The sequence below is a fragment of the Dermacentor andersoni genome, chromosome 1 (genome assembly GCF_023375885.2).
Source record: "Dermacentor andersoni chromosome 1, qqDerAnde1_hic_scaffold, whole genome shotgun sequence".
NCBI lineage: Eukaryota > Metazoa > Arthropoda > Arachnida > Ixodida > Ixodidae > Dermacentor > Dermacentor andersoni.
Genome location: NC_092814.1, coordinates 39406185 through 39426879, shown reverse-complemented (window position 1 = coordinate 39426879; position 20695 = coordinate 39406185). Strand labels below are relative to the sequence as shown.

The 20695-nt window shown below is 43.2% G+C and overlaps 1 protein-coding gene across 6 annotated transcripts in view; it reads right to left on the bottom strand.

Annotated features, from left to right (window-relative positions):
- The window catches only part of Brd8 (Bromodomain containing 8), a 118442-nt gene that overhangs the window by 20485 nt on the left and 77262 nt on the right, over window positions 1–20695 (bottom strand). For 4 of the 6 annotated variants that reach the window (XM_055061339.1, XM_055061337.1, XM_055061338.1 and 1 more), the window contains 6 exons: window positions 19451–19814; window positions 11516–11596; window positions 11374–11442; window positions 11109–11286; window positions 10503–10604; window positions 8790–8891 (listed from right to left, as the gene is read on the bottom strand). In XM_055061339.1, the coding sequence (XP_054917314.1) occupies window positions 8790–8891; window positions 10503–10604; window positions 11109–11286; window positions 11374–11442; window positions 11516–11596; window positions 19451–19814 (896 nt within the window). The remainder of the gene's footprint in view (window positions 1–8789; window positions 8892–10502; window positions 10605–11108; window positions 11287–11373; window positions 11443–11515; window positions 11597–19450; window positions 19815–20695) is intronic. The other 2 variants (XM_050193016.2, XM_050193018.2) reach the window with 2 other exon arrangements.

Below are 20695 nucleotides of genomic sequence, written 5' to 3'. Positions count from 1 at the left end.
CTCTAGTTCTGTTGATGAGCACTACTCGCGAGCCTCGTACATTTCCTATATCGACGATCTGTGAACCCCTTTTGAGCACTGCTTTGCAAATCACCGGACACCAGACAACAACACTATACAGAGCTTGCAATTTTTCTTACCGAGGCACATAGACAAGGACAACCTTAAGTGTGTGCAGCACAGCTTTGAATTATATGTAAAAGATACGAGAACAGCACGCTATGGAAAAGGGGAGCGAGATATCTGGAAGGCAGAATGGCAGGCCATGCAAGGAAGAGCAACCACGCTATATGCAATGGACACATTGGTTAAATATGACAGAGACCTGCTCCTGAAAGTTCACACACTCCTCAAATTACTGACAGCAGTTGACACTCAAAAGACTAAATACACATTTGCGGAACAAGACGGCTGAAGAGTGGCTCAATCGACTGAATCTCACATCCATTCACCAGGTACAGTCAGTGTCAACAAAGTTACCTCCAAGTTTATGGTGAAGCACCGGCATATGAAAATCATGGTGTAAAGAGAATATTCGAACCCGGGACAGAACGACATCTTTTAAAAGAAAAAAAGAACTGTATTAAATGCAGTGCCATCATTACAGTCATACTGTTAAAAGCCCATAAGAAAGAGACAACTTGGCATAGTAGACTCTAGCTTCTTATTGAATATTATTACACCACCGATAAATCTGCAAGCATATACGTTGCAGTATTACTGAATAAAATATTATATGTATAGTTAAGCTTGAACCCTAATCTATGGCTGTTGTTGCGTCCTGTTGATGCATCTTTTGCCAAACTGTTGTACATTTTGTGTTTGTCTGGTGCGTGAAGAACGAAGCTATTCACAGAATGACGAACTACAGCTGCAAAAGATTTTTTAATATATGTTTGATGCTCCTTTAGAAATTTACTCATATATAATCAGCTAGACACCATTTATGATATAACACACCAAAGCACGTTAAACATACAAGAAGCCCGTCTGAAGCATTTTTTAATGATTATATTGAATTTAGCATTCCGATATGAGGTGTACAGAACATTATGCAGCTCCGATCACATGGTTTGAATCACTTGGGTTTTGGAAGTGTGCAAATGAATTTGAATTTTAATAAGAGGCGTTCTTTTTTCTGTGTGGGGGTTATTCTAGTAAGTTACTGCAAAAAAAAAAAAATTAATAAATTGAAAAAAAAATATATATATATATTACACAAGGTGTCCCACGGAACTTGTGCCAATATTTAAATATATGCGAGTGTCATGTAGCTGGAAAGAACCAAAGTAATGTTGTTCGCCGTCACTTGGAGGTAGTCAGACTATCTTTTGTATTTTGCCCAATTCCGCCTGCGAAAAGTGTCATGCAACTAGTCACGTGGCACTTTAAGTTTCCAGACTTTCTTTCAGGCTTGGAAGAAACTTTTATGCGACATAAGGTAACCAAAAGATGGATAGAGAATTTTTCATGATGGCCTACAATTTTCTGATCGACAATTTTGCTTTGATTATAATACTTAAGTTTAATAATAACTAATTATGTATTTAGGCAAAATAAAAAGAAGTAGTCTATTTGTGCCGAACAACGGCAAAGCACATTACCTTGGTTCTGTCCACCTACATGGCACTTGCATATTGTTTAATTTTGGCACAACGTGGGACACTGTGAGTGTGTGCACATGTTTTATTTGAAAAACCAAACTGTTTTCCCCAAGATAGATAAGTATCGGGGAAAACAATTTGTTCGGGCCACCGAACGCTCGCGCCCTCTCCGAAAAAAAATCATGGCTACATGCCTGATAGGTCATCATGTGAAGTGTCAGAAATAAAAAGTAGCATAACATGTATCTAAAGCCCAAGTGGGTGGTGGTAACATCTCGAAATGTGTACAACGAAAATTGTATTTTTTCTCTGCATAAGTTTCTAAAAATGACCATGAAAATTTGATGACTGGAAGGAAACAACATGACTACAGGGCTGTTGTAGATTTACAAACTGCCCACCATTCAAATTATTTTAATAAATTATTTTAAGGCAATATGCTTCCCTTCCTGTGATTTCTAACCTTATTCAATACATTCAACTGCTGCTAAGGCTTGCTTAACGATGCTGTACATTCAGTGTCAAAGCAAATCATTTCCCCAAGCTCACTTCTCAAGCCCAACTAGACTGGTCTCGCACCTTGCCTCATTGAGGTTGTGAGCGTCATTTTCAGTGGACATCATCAAATTTTCCTGCGCCACAGGAGATGCATCACATGTGCAGTGAACAGCAAGAAGTAAAAATGATAAAATTCAGTTTAGTGCTCAAGAATTCAAGAGTTGGTTAGGCCAATGAAAACTTTGAGGGAACGAAGTGTTTCGTTTGTAAGAGTGCATTAACTTGGTCATTTTTTATTATGCTCATCATTAAATCATGAGAAGAATAGCTGCGGTGCAAACACATTCTGGACATAATCTAAACTCATAGACAGCAGGGGGGTATTCTGTAAGGGTCCACCTAGTGGACTGTCCATTTTGGCCGCTGCTGATTGGATGCAGCTGTACGAGAGAGGAGGAGACGAGCGACCACAGCCAATTAGCAGCGGCCGAAATGGACAGTCCACTAGGTGGACTCTTAAAGAATGCCCCCACAGCTTACCAATAATTTTAAAAGAAAAATTGCATAATAAATGTATTCTGCCATCATTAACCTATGGAAACAAGACATGAGGTCTAATGAAGAAGTATGTAAACTAAGGGCCATGCTATGAGCAAACGGAAAGGAAAATAAAAGGCACAAAATTGTGAGACAAAGACAGCAGTATTGATTAAGTATCAAATGGAAGTATATGACATCCTAGTTATGATTAAAAGGAAAGAGCAAAAGGTCATTTGATGATGGCATAGATAATTGGTGGTCTCTTTGGGCAACAAAATGGACACAGAGAAAAGATACAACCATGGGCAACAGAAAATTGCATGTAGTGGTTGCTTCAAGAAAGCTGCAGGTATGAGGAGCGTTAATAGCTGCAGAACAAAGGTAAAGTTAGCCCTGCAATTTACTTAATCTGAATCAAAATAACAATATTCACGATAACAGGAAATTAAATGAAACGCATCCAACAGAATTCAAGGCTAATGTAGGAGGAGTTTACACGTACCCATAACAAATATATGTTGTAATCAGCACTGAAATAAAGAACTAGGTGTTCCCTCCAACTGTGGATTGTATGGTTGATGTGTACATGTACAGGTCGATCCACTGTTAGAGGGACCAAGCGAGCACGTGGCTCGTGCTCCGCACGGCGCCATGTACAAAAAGCGGCAAAAACGAAGAGTATGCACGACACGGCACAGGGGCGGCGCATGATGCGCATCGTCTGCTGACCACCATAACTTCGCCTGCGTGCAGCATGAAGCACGGCGTACAGCTGGGCGACTACATGTCTTGAGCCGCGGTTGCTATGAACATGATCTAAAGCATCAATGTTGCACTTGACTTGCCAGCCCAGCCATCTGGATGCTAAGAGCAAAGAAATGATCAAGCTTTCAGAACATTATAGGCGACATGAAGCGCTGTTTTTCTGGAGGAAGCTTCGCGTTCTGGCGTTATCGCACAGCAGATCCAAAAACATTCACTTTGTGGATGGAGCGTGGCAATTGACTCAACGAAACAAACACGAGTGACACCGCAGTTTGTTTTCGGCACTGTTGTGCACGGCATGTTTCAGTTATGTCTGGCTAAGATGCGCTCAGTCTGTCGAGTTGCTGGAAGATACGAAACGCCGTGTAACGCAACCATTGGCAAATTAGGAAACATGAACATGCATATAGTCATTCGAATGTATCGGCTCTTTTGTTCCAAAATGACAATGAGGAAGTGACACTAATGTATATAAGCAAATACATGCAAAAGAATTAGCAATTACTGATGGTGTCGTGAATGTGTTTCCTCGCACGGAATCCTTGCGCAAGACGCAGCAAAGCCACATTATTTGGCATGTCAAGAAAATACCATTCTCCAAAATATATTTCTGCCACTGCTTATTCGCATTCTCCGCCACAGTAGTAGAAGTGAGTGTACTTATGTGCTTTCTACATCTCACAGGCAGCAGTGTACGAAATGAAATGTCTATCCATGAAGCGGGAGACTCTTGACGTGCAATTGCACGGCAAGGCGGCCATGCGTGAGCAAAACGAAGGGGCTGTTTGGAAGTGACGACGCACGGCATGCACTTAGTTTTCACCGCTTCTCTTACATGGCGCTGCATGGAGCATGAGCCACACTCTCGCGTGTTCCCTCTAACAGTGGACTCACCTGTACATAACACCTAAGACAATGTTCAACATTGTTCTACATCCAACTCTATGGCTCGAGCACAGCTGGTTAATACAATAGATCCTGGACATATCGAACCCGAAGGAGATCCTGAAATAATTCAATATATTACTTCAAAATACAGATCCTGACAGAATTGATGAAATACTGTGACTGCAATGCTAACCCTAAGGCTATGTTCACACTTGGGAAGCGGCAAGCGGACGAAAAGACCAAAGCGGGCGGAAAATCTTTTCTGCGCATGTCCAAGATGTTCACATTTGTTTTGCCACTGCAGCAGAAACCACTGGCACTTTCACCAGCATTCATTTAGTCTGCGTACGCTTGTCCGCATGGTGGCACTGTTCATTGCACCATTTGAAGCAGCATTCATTGGCCCATAAGTTATTAAAAGCTATCATTTTGCACGCCTGCGCATGTCGTCGCTAACTTTCGTCTACCATGGAAGAGGAAGAAGACATAGTTTTTGTACTTTTAGCTAGTTGTTTTTCCTAAAAATGGACTATGAACGACGGAAGATGTTAAATTTTATGACCGGATGTTTACATGCCAGTGCAGTTTCCAGGGAAGTGGAATGGCTTCCCGCTTGGCTGTGGTGAAAAAAAAAAAAAAAAAAAAAAAAAATCACCAGTCCGAGACCGAACAGGCTCGCCACCTGATTTTCCGTCCATTTCGCCGCCTAGGCGGGCAGATTTAATCAAGTTTTTGCCGCTCCCACCTGCTCCGAGACCAAGTGTGAACGTAGCCTAAATGCTTGCATCACGCGGATGTGGGACTGGTGCACCTTATGCAGGTGTCTAAAGTGCTTGTTGCACACTTTTTATTCAGCGTGAGGTAGAAATGGAAGAAGTGCAGAAGCAAACCAGCATCTCTGGCTATGTGCAATGGTGCCATCAGTGCACTAGTATAGCGTATACTGCGCTTGCGTGTCAACATGCCGAGTTGGAATGGCCAATCATAAATGTTAGAAATGATTTGACAAGCCAAATGCTCCATTTGACAGTGGCTTGCAGCACATCTGTGCCCAGTCCCACAGATATGTAACCCTGTGAGTACAAATGAAACGCATTCAATACAGACTGTGGGCCCGAAAATTGCACAGCACCACGGCCACAATGGTCTTTCTGCGAAGTATTGATGTGGCATGCGGTGGTTTTGGTAAATCCAAATTGTAATGTCAAAATCTTTGTAAATGGGTGCTGAGCTTTGATTAAATTTGGCCGCTCATGGAACCCTAAGATGCTCTCGCAGAAACCCCTAGTCTACAAGAAAAGAAAACAATGCGAATTTGTCGGCATTAAATATTTCTGAAGATGTGAAAAGTGATCGCAGCTACGTTAGGAGCATCAATGCTCCTTGCTACGTAGCATAGATACCACGGCCGCTGTAGGGCGCTGCGAGAAGCCTGCCAGCTGAGGACAATCGAGTAGAGTGAGTGGCCTTTGTGGGTGACATGGCTCCACGCACGTGGGGAGCTGACCTGAGTACCAACATCCGACTGAAACAGGTTGTCTCCTTCCCAAGTTGCACACCTTCGAGATGTGTCGTCATCATGGTCGAAGCTCACTACGTTAGGAATCCTTTCAACACGAGTCTGCAGTGCAGCATCCATCGCTTACCCGATGTGGGTGCTGAATATGCACTTCCACGAACGAACATAAAGATGACATTTCATTCGAGCCTTGGAAGTTGTGTGATTGCCCTTAAAATAAGTGCGAAAGGAAATGTGCTACTTGCCACTCGGTGCAAAAAAACAGAGCCGCGCATAGCTATGTAGTACATGGTAGCACAGCAAAGGGAAGACACACCGTGAACTGAACAGTAAGTTGAGGGATAACCTCAGAGTTTGGCACGTGATATTCACCAAAAGTGGAAGTAGTGGTGTCTATGTAAACAGTTATGGAAATGAAAAAGGTCTTTGGGAGAGCTTTTGGAGCAGGAAAAAGCTCTTTTGGAGCACCTTTTGGAGGAGAAAAAATGTGCATTTGTAACGGAATTATTGGCTTTTGTATCCCATACTTTTGTGTCATTACAAGAGGTGTAAAAACAATCTAGGGGTGTACACTTTTCAGTTGAACCTTAAACACTTAGAAAGCTAGAAATACAGTCTATGAGGCAATCTTTGATTACGAATAACTCCACGTCTGCTGAATGTATTGAAAAACCTTTCGCTTTTGAAACTATTTCTGAAATAGTCTTTTTAACCCTTTCGCTGTCACGGACGTACTGGTACATTCTCTATCGTGCGTTCAAAATTTCGCGTCTGAGCGCAAAGCTGGCGCTCCTGGACTGGCCACGCCATCTGTTGACTCTTTCTACAAGTTTGTATTTTCGCCCCAACCTGTGTTAGTACATGTATTGAAGAGTATGGTGCGACTGCCACTCGCCCCTCTCTCTTTGCTGAGTGGCGCGGTGGCTCCGCGTTCGCTGGATCATGCGTCGTGTGTGTGTGGTTATGGGTTCAAGGGTTGTTCTGCCATCTCCACTGGTTTGAAGGTTTTTACTTTTCTTCTGCTGGTGTGTCTGCTACGGCGCATCAAGTTCAAGGGCACGCCCCATTGCCTCTCCAAAAAGAGTGACTCGATTGCTGCTTTCGCTCTCTCGCCGCACCCTCACTTCCGACTTGCAGTAGTAAACGTAAAGCCCTTCGAACTTTGTTTTAGCCTTTTTCCATCTCCCTCTGTCTTCTTGATCACGCAAGGTACCATTTATCTCCGTTGTGCGGGCGACTGAAAGCGCGTCCTCCCTGCGCGCAGTTACTTTCCAATGGCTGAGCGTGTGGGACCTTCGTCTGCTCATTGGAGCGGTGGCTCAATTCCAATTTAGAATACGAGCCGAGCTCGGATTCGGACTTGGACAGAGTCTCATGCGAGGAAGAGGTGAGTTCCGCATCGTCAGATTCGGATGTTGAACGGATGTTATAGTCAGGCTGATGATGATGATGATGTTTACTAACAACAGCTGCAGAACACTGAAATGTGCATATTGCATTGACTATGTTATTTGTATACCAATCATAATCAAAAATAAATTGCTATGTTCATTCCCTGTTATGCTTGTTCCCTGAAACCAAGCCGACACTGGGGGTGTGTCACGGCCAGAAAAGTCCGACAGCGAAAGGGTTAAACTTAAAATGCATTTCTCGACTTCATAAAAAGTCTTTCAGGACCCCTGCGCAGGTACAGGGGAATGAACGCTTCTGTCTGCCTCATGCTTCAACGCGTATCCGAAACTAGAGATTGTGCGACCTCTAGCACTAAACGGGAGGGAAGACTGCGTACATGAAGCCACGTCCATCTCAGCCCAGCCCAACCTTCGTGCCCGCACAGATTAACTTCCAAGATAAGGCATGCACGAGCCTCGTATGCACTCAGCTGCACTGACAGCCATACACAACCACAGCTGGGCTGGAGGAAGAGACGTGCACTCGCTCGCCCCCCTAGTGCACGCTTGATCATGTTACCCTATGCAACATCCTCCATTCCCCTCCTGGAGCGCGTGCAGGAAGACAGCACACATCAAGCAACCATATTTCTCAGCTAACCCCCGAAAGCTTTTCTGTGGACCCACAACATACAGCACGGAAGGTGCAAAAGCATTTTATCGCACTTCGGCATTATACAGAACATGACGCTGCTCCACTTGAGTCACATGACATGCTCTGTCATGCGGCAAGCAACTTGAAAGGTGCATACGCAAGCAACCATTTGAGCATCTGTATCCGAGGTAGTTTCCATATATTGCCTCAGTGTTTCTTCGTGGCAGCAGTGAAATTCCACTGTACTGAAATCGTGTTTAATCCCTTATTTGTCACTGACATACCAATACGTTTCCGCGTTTTTGTCATGCCATGTCATTGACATACCCGTATGTTCTCCACTCTCTAGTGAAGACAATAATACAAGTGCATTTGCTATTATCTGTGTCATTTTTTCCCTTCTGAATAAATGGAAATAAACCGTTTTGTTTGTTTCATAATACCTGAGAAAAAAACTGACACTGGTTTGTGTGTCCCCTTAGAAAAAATTCGATACTGAAAGGGTTAAACAAACTTCATTATATTGAGGTCCAAAACACATGGTGTTCTATAAACAAAAAGTTATAGAATGTTGAATACTTCGTTATTAGAATTTTGATATAATGAAGCTTGTTATATCAAGGTTTAACTGTGTGTTCTGCTCAATCTGATTTTGAATATGAACCACCAACCATGCTGAAACTTGCACCGACCACACAAAATACACATTTGGCAGATTGCCCTTGGCAAAAAAAGTCAAGACACATCCTGCATGCCTCATGAACACTATTTGTCTCTCCAGGCAACTAATGCGGTCATACTAATGAGGGTTCACCATGAACGAGGGAGACGCAATTCCTCAGTTCAGCGCTGAGGAGCCTCCACGCAGAGTGGCCGTGTCATGACTGCGCAGTGCCCATCAGCAGTGCAGCATGTGATGGCCCGCTCACCTTGTCATCCTTGCCAAATTCCACCTTCTTTTCCCGCCCGTCACGGCCACGCAGGCTTTTGGTCTCTGTTGTCTTCACCATCAACTGGGTTGCCAGAAAATCCTGACAGTAAAAGACATAAGACATAAGGCAGCACTCTGCTTGCTTAGCACTAAAGAGGGGTTCCCAAGGTCTCTGCCTTTGGAGAATCCAAGTGGCTTTCAAAAAGTGCCAAGAAGCCACTTTTTTTTCTTGCACTTCCATATACACACGAGAAGAGAGAGAGAGACAAAGAAAGAAAACAGTAACCAAAGAAGAAAAAAGAAATAGAACAGATGAATGGCCTCTTAAAGACAACTGCACTCAACCAGCAAAATGGCTGCAAAGGGTTTATTACATTGAAATAAGAGAAAAGACGGCAAACAATACACATGATTGCTAAGGGTTGGGCGAGTGAGCCAAATAACATGGTTGAGTCGGTAATTTGTGGTGACAGTGAGCACAGTGTACAAGGTGCTGTAGAAACAGGGATCCTTTTTGATTCCTTGCTTTGCATCCTGCATGCTGTGCTTGCTGTTACCACCGACTAGGTGTGTCGTAGGAGTGAAGAAAAAATTAGAGGGGCAAAAAAAATTGATTTGGTGCGCAAACACCTGAAATATTTGTCAACAAAACCCAACTGGCTTCACGAAATCATGTTTGGGAACCCCTTCACTAAGGGCCTATTCACACTGGGAAACAAGTGGGCCAACACTATCCACAACCACACAAGAAACGTGGTGTCAGCAACCCTGTTACAATGGATGGCTAACAAATGTTTGCGAAACATGTCGCAGATGACTTGTTGGCCAACAGTTTGGTCGCAATTTGCCTGCCCCATTGAAAAACATGTTAGAAACATGGCAGTGCTAGATAAGCAAAAGCTACTAGTTTTGCAGTAGTTTCACTATTTAAGTCCCTATTTCCCTAGTCTCGACATCCCTTTATACTTGTCAAGCATCAATAGCATAACAAGCTTCCTATGTAATATCTTACTTCCACCACAAATTCTTTGACAAAACGTCTCATGAATTACGACTGCATCACTAGTTCAAGCATCCCTAAGCTCGGTTGTGTGTACAGTAGGAGAAGCAGCCATTAATACAGTATGTGACAGAAGTGGTTGTTGATGAAGACAGTAGGCAATGGGTAAAAGCGAGTACTATAGAGATAGTCTTCAGGATTTATAGTTCAAGGTGAACAAAGCAGAAGAAGGTCGAAGCGCAATGCAAGTAGCCTTTTATCTCCACGTTAACCCTGCGTTACAAGCTTCAAAGATCATGTGCCAATAGGCCCAAATTTCCACCATTCAGTAGAGGTCGTTTTGCCGGTGTGTGACAAAAGCAAGAAAGGACAATGCTATGTTTTGTACAGGCAGGATTCAGTTCCCCTTCCTGATGGCATAAGCTTCTGTAGAGAAGAAACATGACATGCTAAGTGTCCCTTGCTGAAGTGTGCTGTGAGCTGCCCAGTGAAACTTTAATATTACAAGAAGTAGTGCAGTCTTAGGGGACGCACAGAGTTCAAGCGTCTCACAAAGAAAATAAATGGGATGAAGCCAGATAAAGCTCCATAGCATGCTCTGCGACATGTGCATGTTAAAACAAGAATAATAACAATAAATGAAAACTTAAAAAAAAAACACGGGCACAAAAATGCGGCTACACATGCTGTTGCCAACACTTTGTCGCTTGCCTTTTGTTGCCGAAAGTTGTCACACCAAACAACATCGTTGCTGTTGGCAACAGAGATGTTGACCAACGTGTTGACCAACACGTCGGGAAACATGTTGGTCAGCTGTTGGGAAACATGTTCCGCAGTGTGAATAGGCCATAAGACAGTAACCAGCACATTTTTTATGCGACATATACACCTTTTGCTTTGTTTGAGAGGCCTGAATGTTGTGCTGCGAAATAAGTACAAGGTGGTGTGGCATTCAAGAGGCAAGAAGGTAAGCATGGTATTGTAACAGCGCCAGTGCTTGATTTTACATAGGGCCAGAGGAAGATAAAGCTGCACTAACTCGCTAGAAAACACACAAGGTCATTCTGCAGCACAAGAATACACAATCTGCCAAGCCAGAAAAGCGATTACTTTCTGCCATCAATGTTTCACGACATATATTTTTTTAAATTTTAGCCCAGAGGCTTTGCAATAAAAATTACTTCTAAAGTACTCTTTGCTTTCAAAAATACGCCTAGCTAAAATGCTTTCTACAGTCACATTTTTCAACAGCTTCTTTTTTTATCTTGACAGATGTTTGCAGGAGATGTAAGCATCAGCACAGGAATGGACACTGACCTGTATGTGTCCCATGACCTCCTTCTGCATTTCAATGGCCATCTGAAAGACATCGTGGTCAGAACTGTTGTACATGATAGCATTTTGAAACATCAGCATCATGTCCCGCTGAAATTCCAAGGTGGTCTTGATGTAGCCACTTTCAATGTTTTTCTTGATTGTCAGCAAATCCATCGGTCTACACGAAAAACAAAGAAATAGGGTCACACAAGGAAATACGCCAATGATAAAGATTGGCATAAAGGTGAAAAAAAATTATTTTAACCTGTAGACAATGCTATGGTAGCCTGGGGCCATTTCATCTGTGACTGGGTGTAAAAACACATTTGCATATCTGGAAATAAGAAAGCAGAGAGAAAATGAATATGCTCACTCAAAGGCCCTCATATGCTTTGGCATACACATACTTGTGGTTGGCTGCTGCTCTCCAGACCAACATAATAGATTTCTTCCACACCTTATAGTCTCGAACGACCTCAGAGTCCTCACTGCAATAAATAGCATGTCAATAGCATCACCCTCCACAAAGAACTAAAAATATTGCCAAAACAGTCCAGCTAGTTTGCAGTAAGTAAAACATCGCATTCAAGACTCATGAGTGCACATTATACCAGGTGTTTTTTTTTTTTTTTAGATATACAGAAATTTTATTAAATTACCTGTGGCAGATAGCCCAATTCTAATCCTTGAACTGGACTGCTCAAAGATGTGAACATTACTTGCACAATAAATCAAAATGGCAAATCAGTTCTGCAGAATCCCGCAAGGTGGAGAAAAGTACATGAAAGGGAAAAATTGGCATCCACTCGAATTGTAGCACGAAGCTACAAAGGAAGTCCAGGCTAGTTTCTCAGAAAGAAAGCTTCGCAGTTAAGAAAAACTCGTCCTGGTCCGGGACTTGAACCCAGGACCAACGCCTTTCCGGGGCGCTCCCTATACCATCTGAGCTAACCAGGAGGCTACCCGATTGCACAGCGAGGGTGAATTAGTCGACAACTCAAGGCACTGAGGCAATGAATATGGCAAATCAGTTCGGCAGAAGCCTGCAAGGTGGAGGAACGTATATGAAAGGGAAAGCTAGCATCCACCCGAATTGTAGCACAAAGCAACAAAGGAAACCCATGCGGGTTTCTCAGAAAGAAAGCCTCGTAATTAAAGAAAATATTGTCCTGATCCGGGACTCGAACCTGGGACCAACGCCTTTTCGGGGGGCAGTCTCTCTACCATTAGAGCTAACTAGGAGGCTAGCAGAGCGAGGGCAAATTAGTCGACAAATCGAGGCACTGGGACAGTGAATATGGCAAATCAGTTCTATGAAAGCCCGCAAGGTGGAGGACGAAAGTGGAGGACGCAACTGTATCATGAGGCTACAGTCCGAGTTTCAGTCCTGGACCAGGATGAATTTTTCTTCATCTGCGAGACTTTCTCTCTGAGAAACCCTTACGGGTTACCTTTGTAGCTCCATGCTACAATTCGGGTGGGCGACAATTTTTTCCCTTTCAAATAAATAAAAATGCGTAATTGATTAGCAAAATCTCTCTCTTTAAGTTTTTAACTAACTACTTTGCATCATATATTGAATTGACAAACTGCAGCCAGAGAGTTTACAAGGCATATCTGCTTGGAAAAGAGTGCCGAGGATGGCACTGGTTTCAGGACATATGCCGCCAAACTTGAAAAAAATGCGTGTTTGGTTTTTATATTTATAAACCTTTTCTTTTTCTCAGAATATGTATGCGCTTTACATATTTGCAATACCGCTATTGTAGTACCTCACGTCTTTTTGTACATGTAGTTTGAATGTCTGCCATTTCTTTAGTGAATATCTTGTATTTGGACGTTTCACTAGCCAAGTTGGCTATTGGTTCAATCATGTTTTGTTGTATTCGTTTCATAAAATAAAATGATGATGATGATGATGACAATGAAAATGCACTGTTGTTCAACTTGCATTTTTTAGCAAAACACCGTTTTATGCATTGAAGCACCAAATTAACTGAAACGCTTATGTATATTGCTGCACACTTCGGGATTGAGTACCTCAAAACTGGTGTCATTCAGAGAATTCACTCTATGCCTTGCACAGTGATATTACTGCCCCATGCCCTTTTGGAACAGCCAAATATATGTTTCAGATCAGCAAAATGGGCTTTCAAAGCAGGAAACCCATGTGAAAGCAATAAATAGGTGCTTATTCATAATTTCAATAGTAACAAAGATACTGCTTCGTCACAGTGTTCACTAGGGACTGCAATGAAGCAGTGGTGTCCGAAGTTGTGCTCAAAACGCATATAAGTAGCTTAGAAAAGCACACAAGCACGTGGAGAGGCTACCTGAAGACTTTGGAGGCATTTGAGAACTTTTATAATGACCTTGTCACTATAGATGTATCCTGTAAAACGGAGCAGTCTGTGAAACAAAAAGGTAATGTTGATAATACACCAGAGGTTCATGTAATAGGCACTCCCTCCTCTCTCACATCCTTACATTAAATTGGTATTTATTTTACTGCTGTGTGTTCGTTGCAGCACCGTTATTTATCTCCATATTGTATAAGTCATTTAAAATTGAATTTGTAAGTTAGATAAAAACAATGTTAATTTTTTGCAAACTTCTGTTATGGCAGTTTAGAAACAGATAACACAACCATGCTCTCTCAAGGTGTTTGAGAAATTTACCAGCAAAGCTACAATACATTGCAATATGCCAGCTACTTGTAAAAAAAAAATATTTCTAACTTGGCACATGCAAGCCTGAAATGATGTTTATACTTGTCTCTCATATCGCTACATATTTATAGCCAAATCCAGAGATACAAAGGTTTATTATTATCTCAACCAACTAGCCAACCAAGGACTGTAACATGCTTCTAGCATTACAGTCCTTTCCCCTACTCCCCTTGCTTAAAATACCCTTCTCATTGTATAAAAGTAATTTTACAATGTATTTTAATAAAAAAAGTTGACATTATATGGGCACTTTAGCAGCTTTTCTGAGATATGTCCATATGAAATGGACGCACGAAATGCAGTGCAATACTATCTATTTGCCTGCCTAGTTAGTGCCTGTACTGGGGACATTCTGTGCGTGCTTAGATACATTTCACCAATGTCACAGAACACAGCTAATCTAAGGTATTACAAAGCACATTACATGACACACTCCACTTTAATATAGCAAGTAGCACTACAAATGCCCGAGAGGTTTCTCTCACTGGTCGCATTTGCAACCAAAAAACATATGCATACATGCCAACCTATAAACATTAATATTTGTAATATCCCGTGGACACATTGAGAGGGTGGGGTGGTTAGTTGCATGGAGTTTGTCTTTTTGAAGGCTTGCTCTGGACACATAATTTTTGAGGAATATGTACGCATTTCATTAGAGGGCAACTGTGGTGATTTTTCGATATCCAGTGACCTTAATAAAATTTTGGATGTACATTCTTTTTTGCACTCTCGATTATCTGTGCCAAACAATATGACTGCAAGTCATTAAGTTTTCCTGCCAGTTAATTTCAAAGATTGGTTGCGTGTTTCAGACTCATGCCCATGAATGTGACTTCTTACGTAACACATAACTGGCTACCCTGGGTTTGTGACGTCGGAGACTACACTCTCACTTTGCCCAGAAACAACAAAGCTGACTCCTTTTTCTATGAGAGAACGGCTGACAATCATCGTTTTGACACATGTGATAACCAGTGATTCTCTTCATTTTGCCACAGCACAATGCATTGAGCTTGGGGCACGTCAGCGGCCTCACGGGGCAGCGGCAGGTCAAAGGCCAACAGCCATCCTTCAGCAGTCATATCGTCGCTGAAATTGCCGCTATCTAGTTCAATAAAGCTGGAAAAGCTCCCTGTATCACCAGAAGACAGCATAAGCTTCACTTTTTTGCCGTTATAACCATGTGTACTGTGCGAACATTACAGCCATGGAGGATCTGATGTCATCGACTCATCACGACGTCACATCTGGTACCTCGTTTATTTGTTATTTAAAATTATTGGCGAGTTCCTAAGCAAATTGAACCAACCTACAGGCAACAGGACTGTGAACGCCATTTGAAAATGACAATATCCTAATACAGTCGAACCCACTTATATTGATACCGGTTTTAACAATATATCGGTTATAACAATGACAAGCTGCTGCACCGTTAACTTTTGTATCTGTTCCAGGGTGAAATAACCCGCTTACTACAATGCCCCGATGCCACATTATCGGTTATAACGATAAAATCTGGCTGCTGGGTGTCCGAGCCGAAAGGTAGTGAAATGCGAAATCCTTGAAAAGAAAAAAAAGAAAGGAAATTCGAGCCGCTGCTCCAACAGCCGTCGCACGCTAGCTTTTCAGCGATCTCCGCACGCCTCTCTCCCGTTGCCCTTCCACCCCTCCGAACACGAATGGGCTGCGCCCACAGCTCAAGCCGCCCCACCCTCTGAAACATGATGGACTGCTTCAACTGCGCAGCTCGCAGGTTGCTCTCTCTCTCTCCTCATTCAGCGCAGTTCTGCAAACAGCCTAATCACTCACGTTCGTCTTTGTTGGTTGCGTCGAAATCGTTCCTGGCCAAGCGGTTTCTCAGCCTCGTTTGACCAACAGTTGGTTTGACTCACCGCCAAAACGGAAGATGGCTGATCTGCCCGCTAATCATTGGCAATGCATGACATTGCCAATGAAAAGAAAGCCACGGCTATAGATTTGGAAACTAAATGCTTCTAACCGATGAGGCGATCGTCATGAACATGCCTGCATCAGATAGTGACGGCGATGATGGCAGTGATGACGCGGTAGGGCAGGCTGCCTCAACGTTGTCCTCGCATGAGCCCTGGCAGATGATTCAGTCCCTCCGGGACTTCATTTTTGCGAGGAGCCTTCCACTGCACTACGTGGAGCACCTGGATGCCTTGGAAGATGTAGGCAAGCTTCGCGTAAAGCATGCATGGCTGACGGGCATAAGGTTTTCTTGTGCAAGCCAGTGAGAAGTGCGTGGCAAGATGCTTGTGGCTATCTCGCCTCAACATTTCTTCTGGATTCCTCAAGCTGACAGGCTCCTGCGGCAGCCTTCTGGCAATATTTAAAAGGCCCCTTTTGGGGCCACCAAAGCGATGCTCGGCGGTGCTCGCATATCACGTGCCACCCGTGACCCCTCTTTGCAGTTGTTATAACAGTGCCATTCTTTAACACCAACAGCCGCAGCTTGTTACACGTGATCGGAGCTCTTAGGAAGCAGTTAAATGAGTGAACACAATCAGCAGCTGGATGGAGGAAGGTGCTGGGGAGGGGCACTGACCTCCCCGCTGTCATAGTTTTCTCACATCAGCTCCGCCATCACCCTATTTTGATTTTTTCATGCAACCCGGTTATAACAATTATTGGTTATAACAATGGAATTTTTGTGGCACTTGAATATTGTTATAAGGGGGTTCGACTGTATGGTTTAAAAACGCCAGAGTTGCCCTTTAACGATCCCTTACCGTTAGACACAGCATACAAGTAGCACCAAACTTCGAACCAGACTTGCATGCAATGAATTACATGTAATCAAGTACATTATTTCTTTCTTTACTCGGTAACACTCACTGTAATTCAATACCATTTTTCAGTAACCGATCATATGTTACCAGTTAATTTATTGACAAGAAAAGCAGTAACAAGCTTCCCTGCTTGCAGAACCTAAATATGGCAAAAGCTACAGATGAATGCCTGAGATCGTGCCACACAGCAGCCTCGCAAATGCACATGTTGAGACAGGCAAACCTGTGAGTTCACTATTTGTTTCATCATTTTAAAGGCTCCATAAGACGTTGGCCATTGAACTGAACAGGTATGTCTCGATACCAAAGCCTACTTAGGGAATTAATGCCAAGAAATCAGATACGGACAATATTTTCAGCTTTTAATCAGCCCAAACAGAAGCGTTTTCTCCAAGACCGAGCAACAATGAAGCTGCGCTTCATAGAGGACCCTGATGTTGACTAACCACAATATTATGCACAAGATCCGTATATGCTACGACACTGCCTTACCCCCCAGCCTTCCCCCACACCTCGGCGCACACATTGTGCTAAATGGCCAACTTCCCTCTCCTACCCTTGTTTTTCCTATTCGAGCAAGTTCTCAGTGTTGCTGCTAATGTCTTCACAAAGAAAACAAGGGACAATTACCTATAAAATTCTTAAAAAGAATTCTTAGTGCAGTTAAGCAACATAAGAACACTTCCGAGGACACACTGAAGAGAGGAAAGGAAGGAGGGGGGGGGGGGGGGGCAAATCAGCTTTTTCTGTTTACTGCATCTATGCAATGTTAACAAATGTTTAGAGGAATATAATGTAGAAGTAATCAATTACTATTGAGTATTTCCTCAATTACTTCCATGGTGCAGTAATTGGTAACTGTAATCAATTACATTTTCGAATGAAGTAATTGCAATTCTAATCTTACTTTTTTTCTGTAACGTGTACAAGCCTGCTTGGAAAGTTGAGATTGACAAGCAACACATTGTTTTTAGATAACAGTTACTTTTTCAGTGAATTTGCAGCTGCCAATTTCATGCTTCAGGAACAAGTCTGTATTAATTTGATTGAATCAAGTACCCCTTGGTGTCCTTTCGCCATTAGAAGATTTCCAATAGAAACTTCAGAGACGGTGATAACATTTTTTTGCAAACAACAGTTCACCCCTTTGTCATAAAACCTCACACAACATTTACAGCCATTAAGAAAAATTCAGGAGGGTTGGCAGGTATGCATACGAAAAATATAGATATGACTCATCTAATTTAATGCAACATTACGTCTCACACTCCTATGTCACAAAATATGATATAATTACCACCTGCGAGGTGTCGCAGATATTCACCTATTAACCACTGAGCAAGCAGAGTGACATGTATCTGCGACCAGTGGCCAAGGAACACCAGCTGCACTCGCAACAAGAGCATAGTATGTTGCATCCTGGCAGAACAAAGGTACACAAATAATGCACAATTTGTAGTAGTTGTACAAGTAGTAGTTGGAAGCTATTTAGTAATTAAAAGTGTTGCACGTCAAAAACAACCGCAATGCGAAACACACAGAGTGGGACTTCTACGACCACACTACTTGCATAGCTTCCGCAGCATTGCCTGCTAAGTATGCTGGCCAACCAATAGGCTTCATTCCACTTAAGCTTTCAAGGTTCATCGTTTGCTAAACTATTTCCTAAATTCCCTGAAAATTCAACAGTTTACATACAACTGTCTATTTGGTTCATTCACTTAGCAAGCTCCTAACATTAGTAGATATCAATAGGTGACAGCCGTCAGCTCTCCGAGATTAACCCTTTGACGGTTTTAGCCGTACATGTACGGCGGCGGTTTTCTGTCCCGCAAGGTCTTTGCCGTACGGGTACGGTTCCGACCCTCCGTTTGAAATTTCGCGCCATAATGACGATGCGTGCTCACCGGGAGGTGCTGCCACCTCTTAGCACTTACAAGATGCGTTTGAAATCGGCGCCACCTTCTTGGGGATATAAACAGAACTGATTGCTAGCTTCAGCGCATTGCTCAGACTGCGCCAACGCCCCTTTGGCGGTTTCAGTTTCGCCGCGGGATCGCAACGGAGGCGCGCGAAACGTCAATTTTTTCTTTGTCGGCACTCTCTTGCAGGGTGGTGGAAGTTGATTTCTATCTTGATTGTCGCTGCTCTTAGCTTGTTTATCAGTGCCGTCGCGAGGTATTTTCGCTCTCAGTGGCAACGCGCTTTCGCGGTTTCGGTTCCGCCGCGTGATTGCAACGGAGGCGTGCGAAACGTCAATTTTTTTCTTTGTCAGCAGGCTCTCGCAGGGGCGGCGGAAGTTGATTTCTATCTTGATTGGCAGTGCTCTTAGCTTGCTTATCACCACCGCTCACGAAATTCTCGCTCTCTGCGGCAACGCGCTTACGCGAGGGGGTGCCTCAGACCTCTGCCCAAGGCAGCCGCTCGCAGAGGTGTCGTGTGCGCCAACACAACTCCTCGCTCCAAGAGAACAGACACGCATTTTAGATGTGTAGATTGCGATAAGGCGCTGTGCGTAGACCCGTGTTTCAAGGAGTACCACGCTCGGAAATACTATTGAACATTTTGCAGTCCTGAGTGATGCCGACACCAAAATACTGTTCCTAATTATTTTTTACTATTTATTCCCGACTTTATACATTTTGTACATTCAAGATCCGCAATAAAGTAATTTGACCACCTGGGAAAGTCTTTTTCAAAATAATTCGACCCTCAAAGGGTTAAACAAGTTAAATATTGGAACAAGCACAGAATTATTTACACTTTTTCAAAATACTTCTAAAAAAGTTATGCTTACCCCTGAAGCACAGATGCTGGGCTGTTGGGAACAGAATCACTGACAGAGCCACCAAGCAGATGTTTACTCAATTCCCCAGTACCATCCTCAGTGCCAGACTCAATATGCTGTGAGCCATCGTCCTTCGTGTCCGGCTCAGTGCCACTGGGGGTCTCGGGCGTCTTTGCGTCGTCTATGGAAGACTTGTCATCTTTCAGCTTATCATCATCCATGTCCTCGCTCTGTGGCTCATCTAAATTTGACATGGTCTCCCCTGCTGGTGATGGTGAGCTGACTGTTCCGGGGGCCCAGGCATCTTTTGATTCTTCTGCATCATCATCTTCTTCATCAGCTGTAGGCAGGTGATCTTCTGGCACATCCCCTTCTGTAAGACATAGACACAACCAAGTGCATTTGGTCAAATAATGTGCTCTTAGATGGCAGTTTTGAGGTACTGCACAAGAATTGTTCTCCCAAAAGAATTTATCAGAAAAAGTGTGACAGCAGCAGACCACGTGGTAATTGAAGCAATAAGCCCACCCTTCCCTCCACAGCTCCTTTGGCATTCTGCTGCTAAGGAACAGCTCCCAGCAGCCACATTCCGATGAGGATGGAATGTAGAAATGCAAGTATGCCGAGATTCAGGTGCACATTAATTAAACTGAGGTGTTCGAAAAATTGGTTGATCCCTCCTTCAGAATTGGTCATAGCACAAAAGTGAAACATGTATTCTAAGAAACAGTGGCACCTTCATGTGCATCCAGACATAAAAGTCTATAAATGTGCACAGTCATTTATTAATGACAGTTTCGTTTAAGGCGTGAAGCATTAAGAGCAATAGCAAGCATGTTAGGCCTCTGCTGCTGCGGAGCATAAACACCACCCCAAAGGCTACCAGGCATCATAGGTATATACCACGGAGAAAGAAGTATTTGAGGAGAGGAATCTGCTAGGCTACAAGAGCAAACACAGGCGGCGCGATATCACGGTCGAGCGAGTAGAAAATGCAGTTTTTGCCACAGTAGGACAGATTACGCGACCAGCACGTTGCCATCGTTTACATGTTCTTCTATGGACACGATGCACAAAAATCGCAATGTCTCATATATTGTAAATTTTTCCAGATTTAATTCTGTAACATCAACAAATCAAAGTGGTGGACATTTTACGAACAGCTATTAATGAATACTCTCCTTATTACATGTACTGCGTTTGAAACATGCTACTAGTAGTAATTCCGCAGCAGACGTCTGCCGCCGCCGCAGT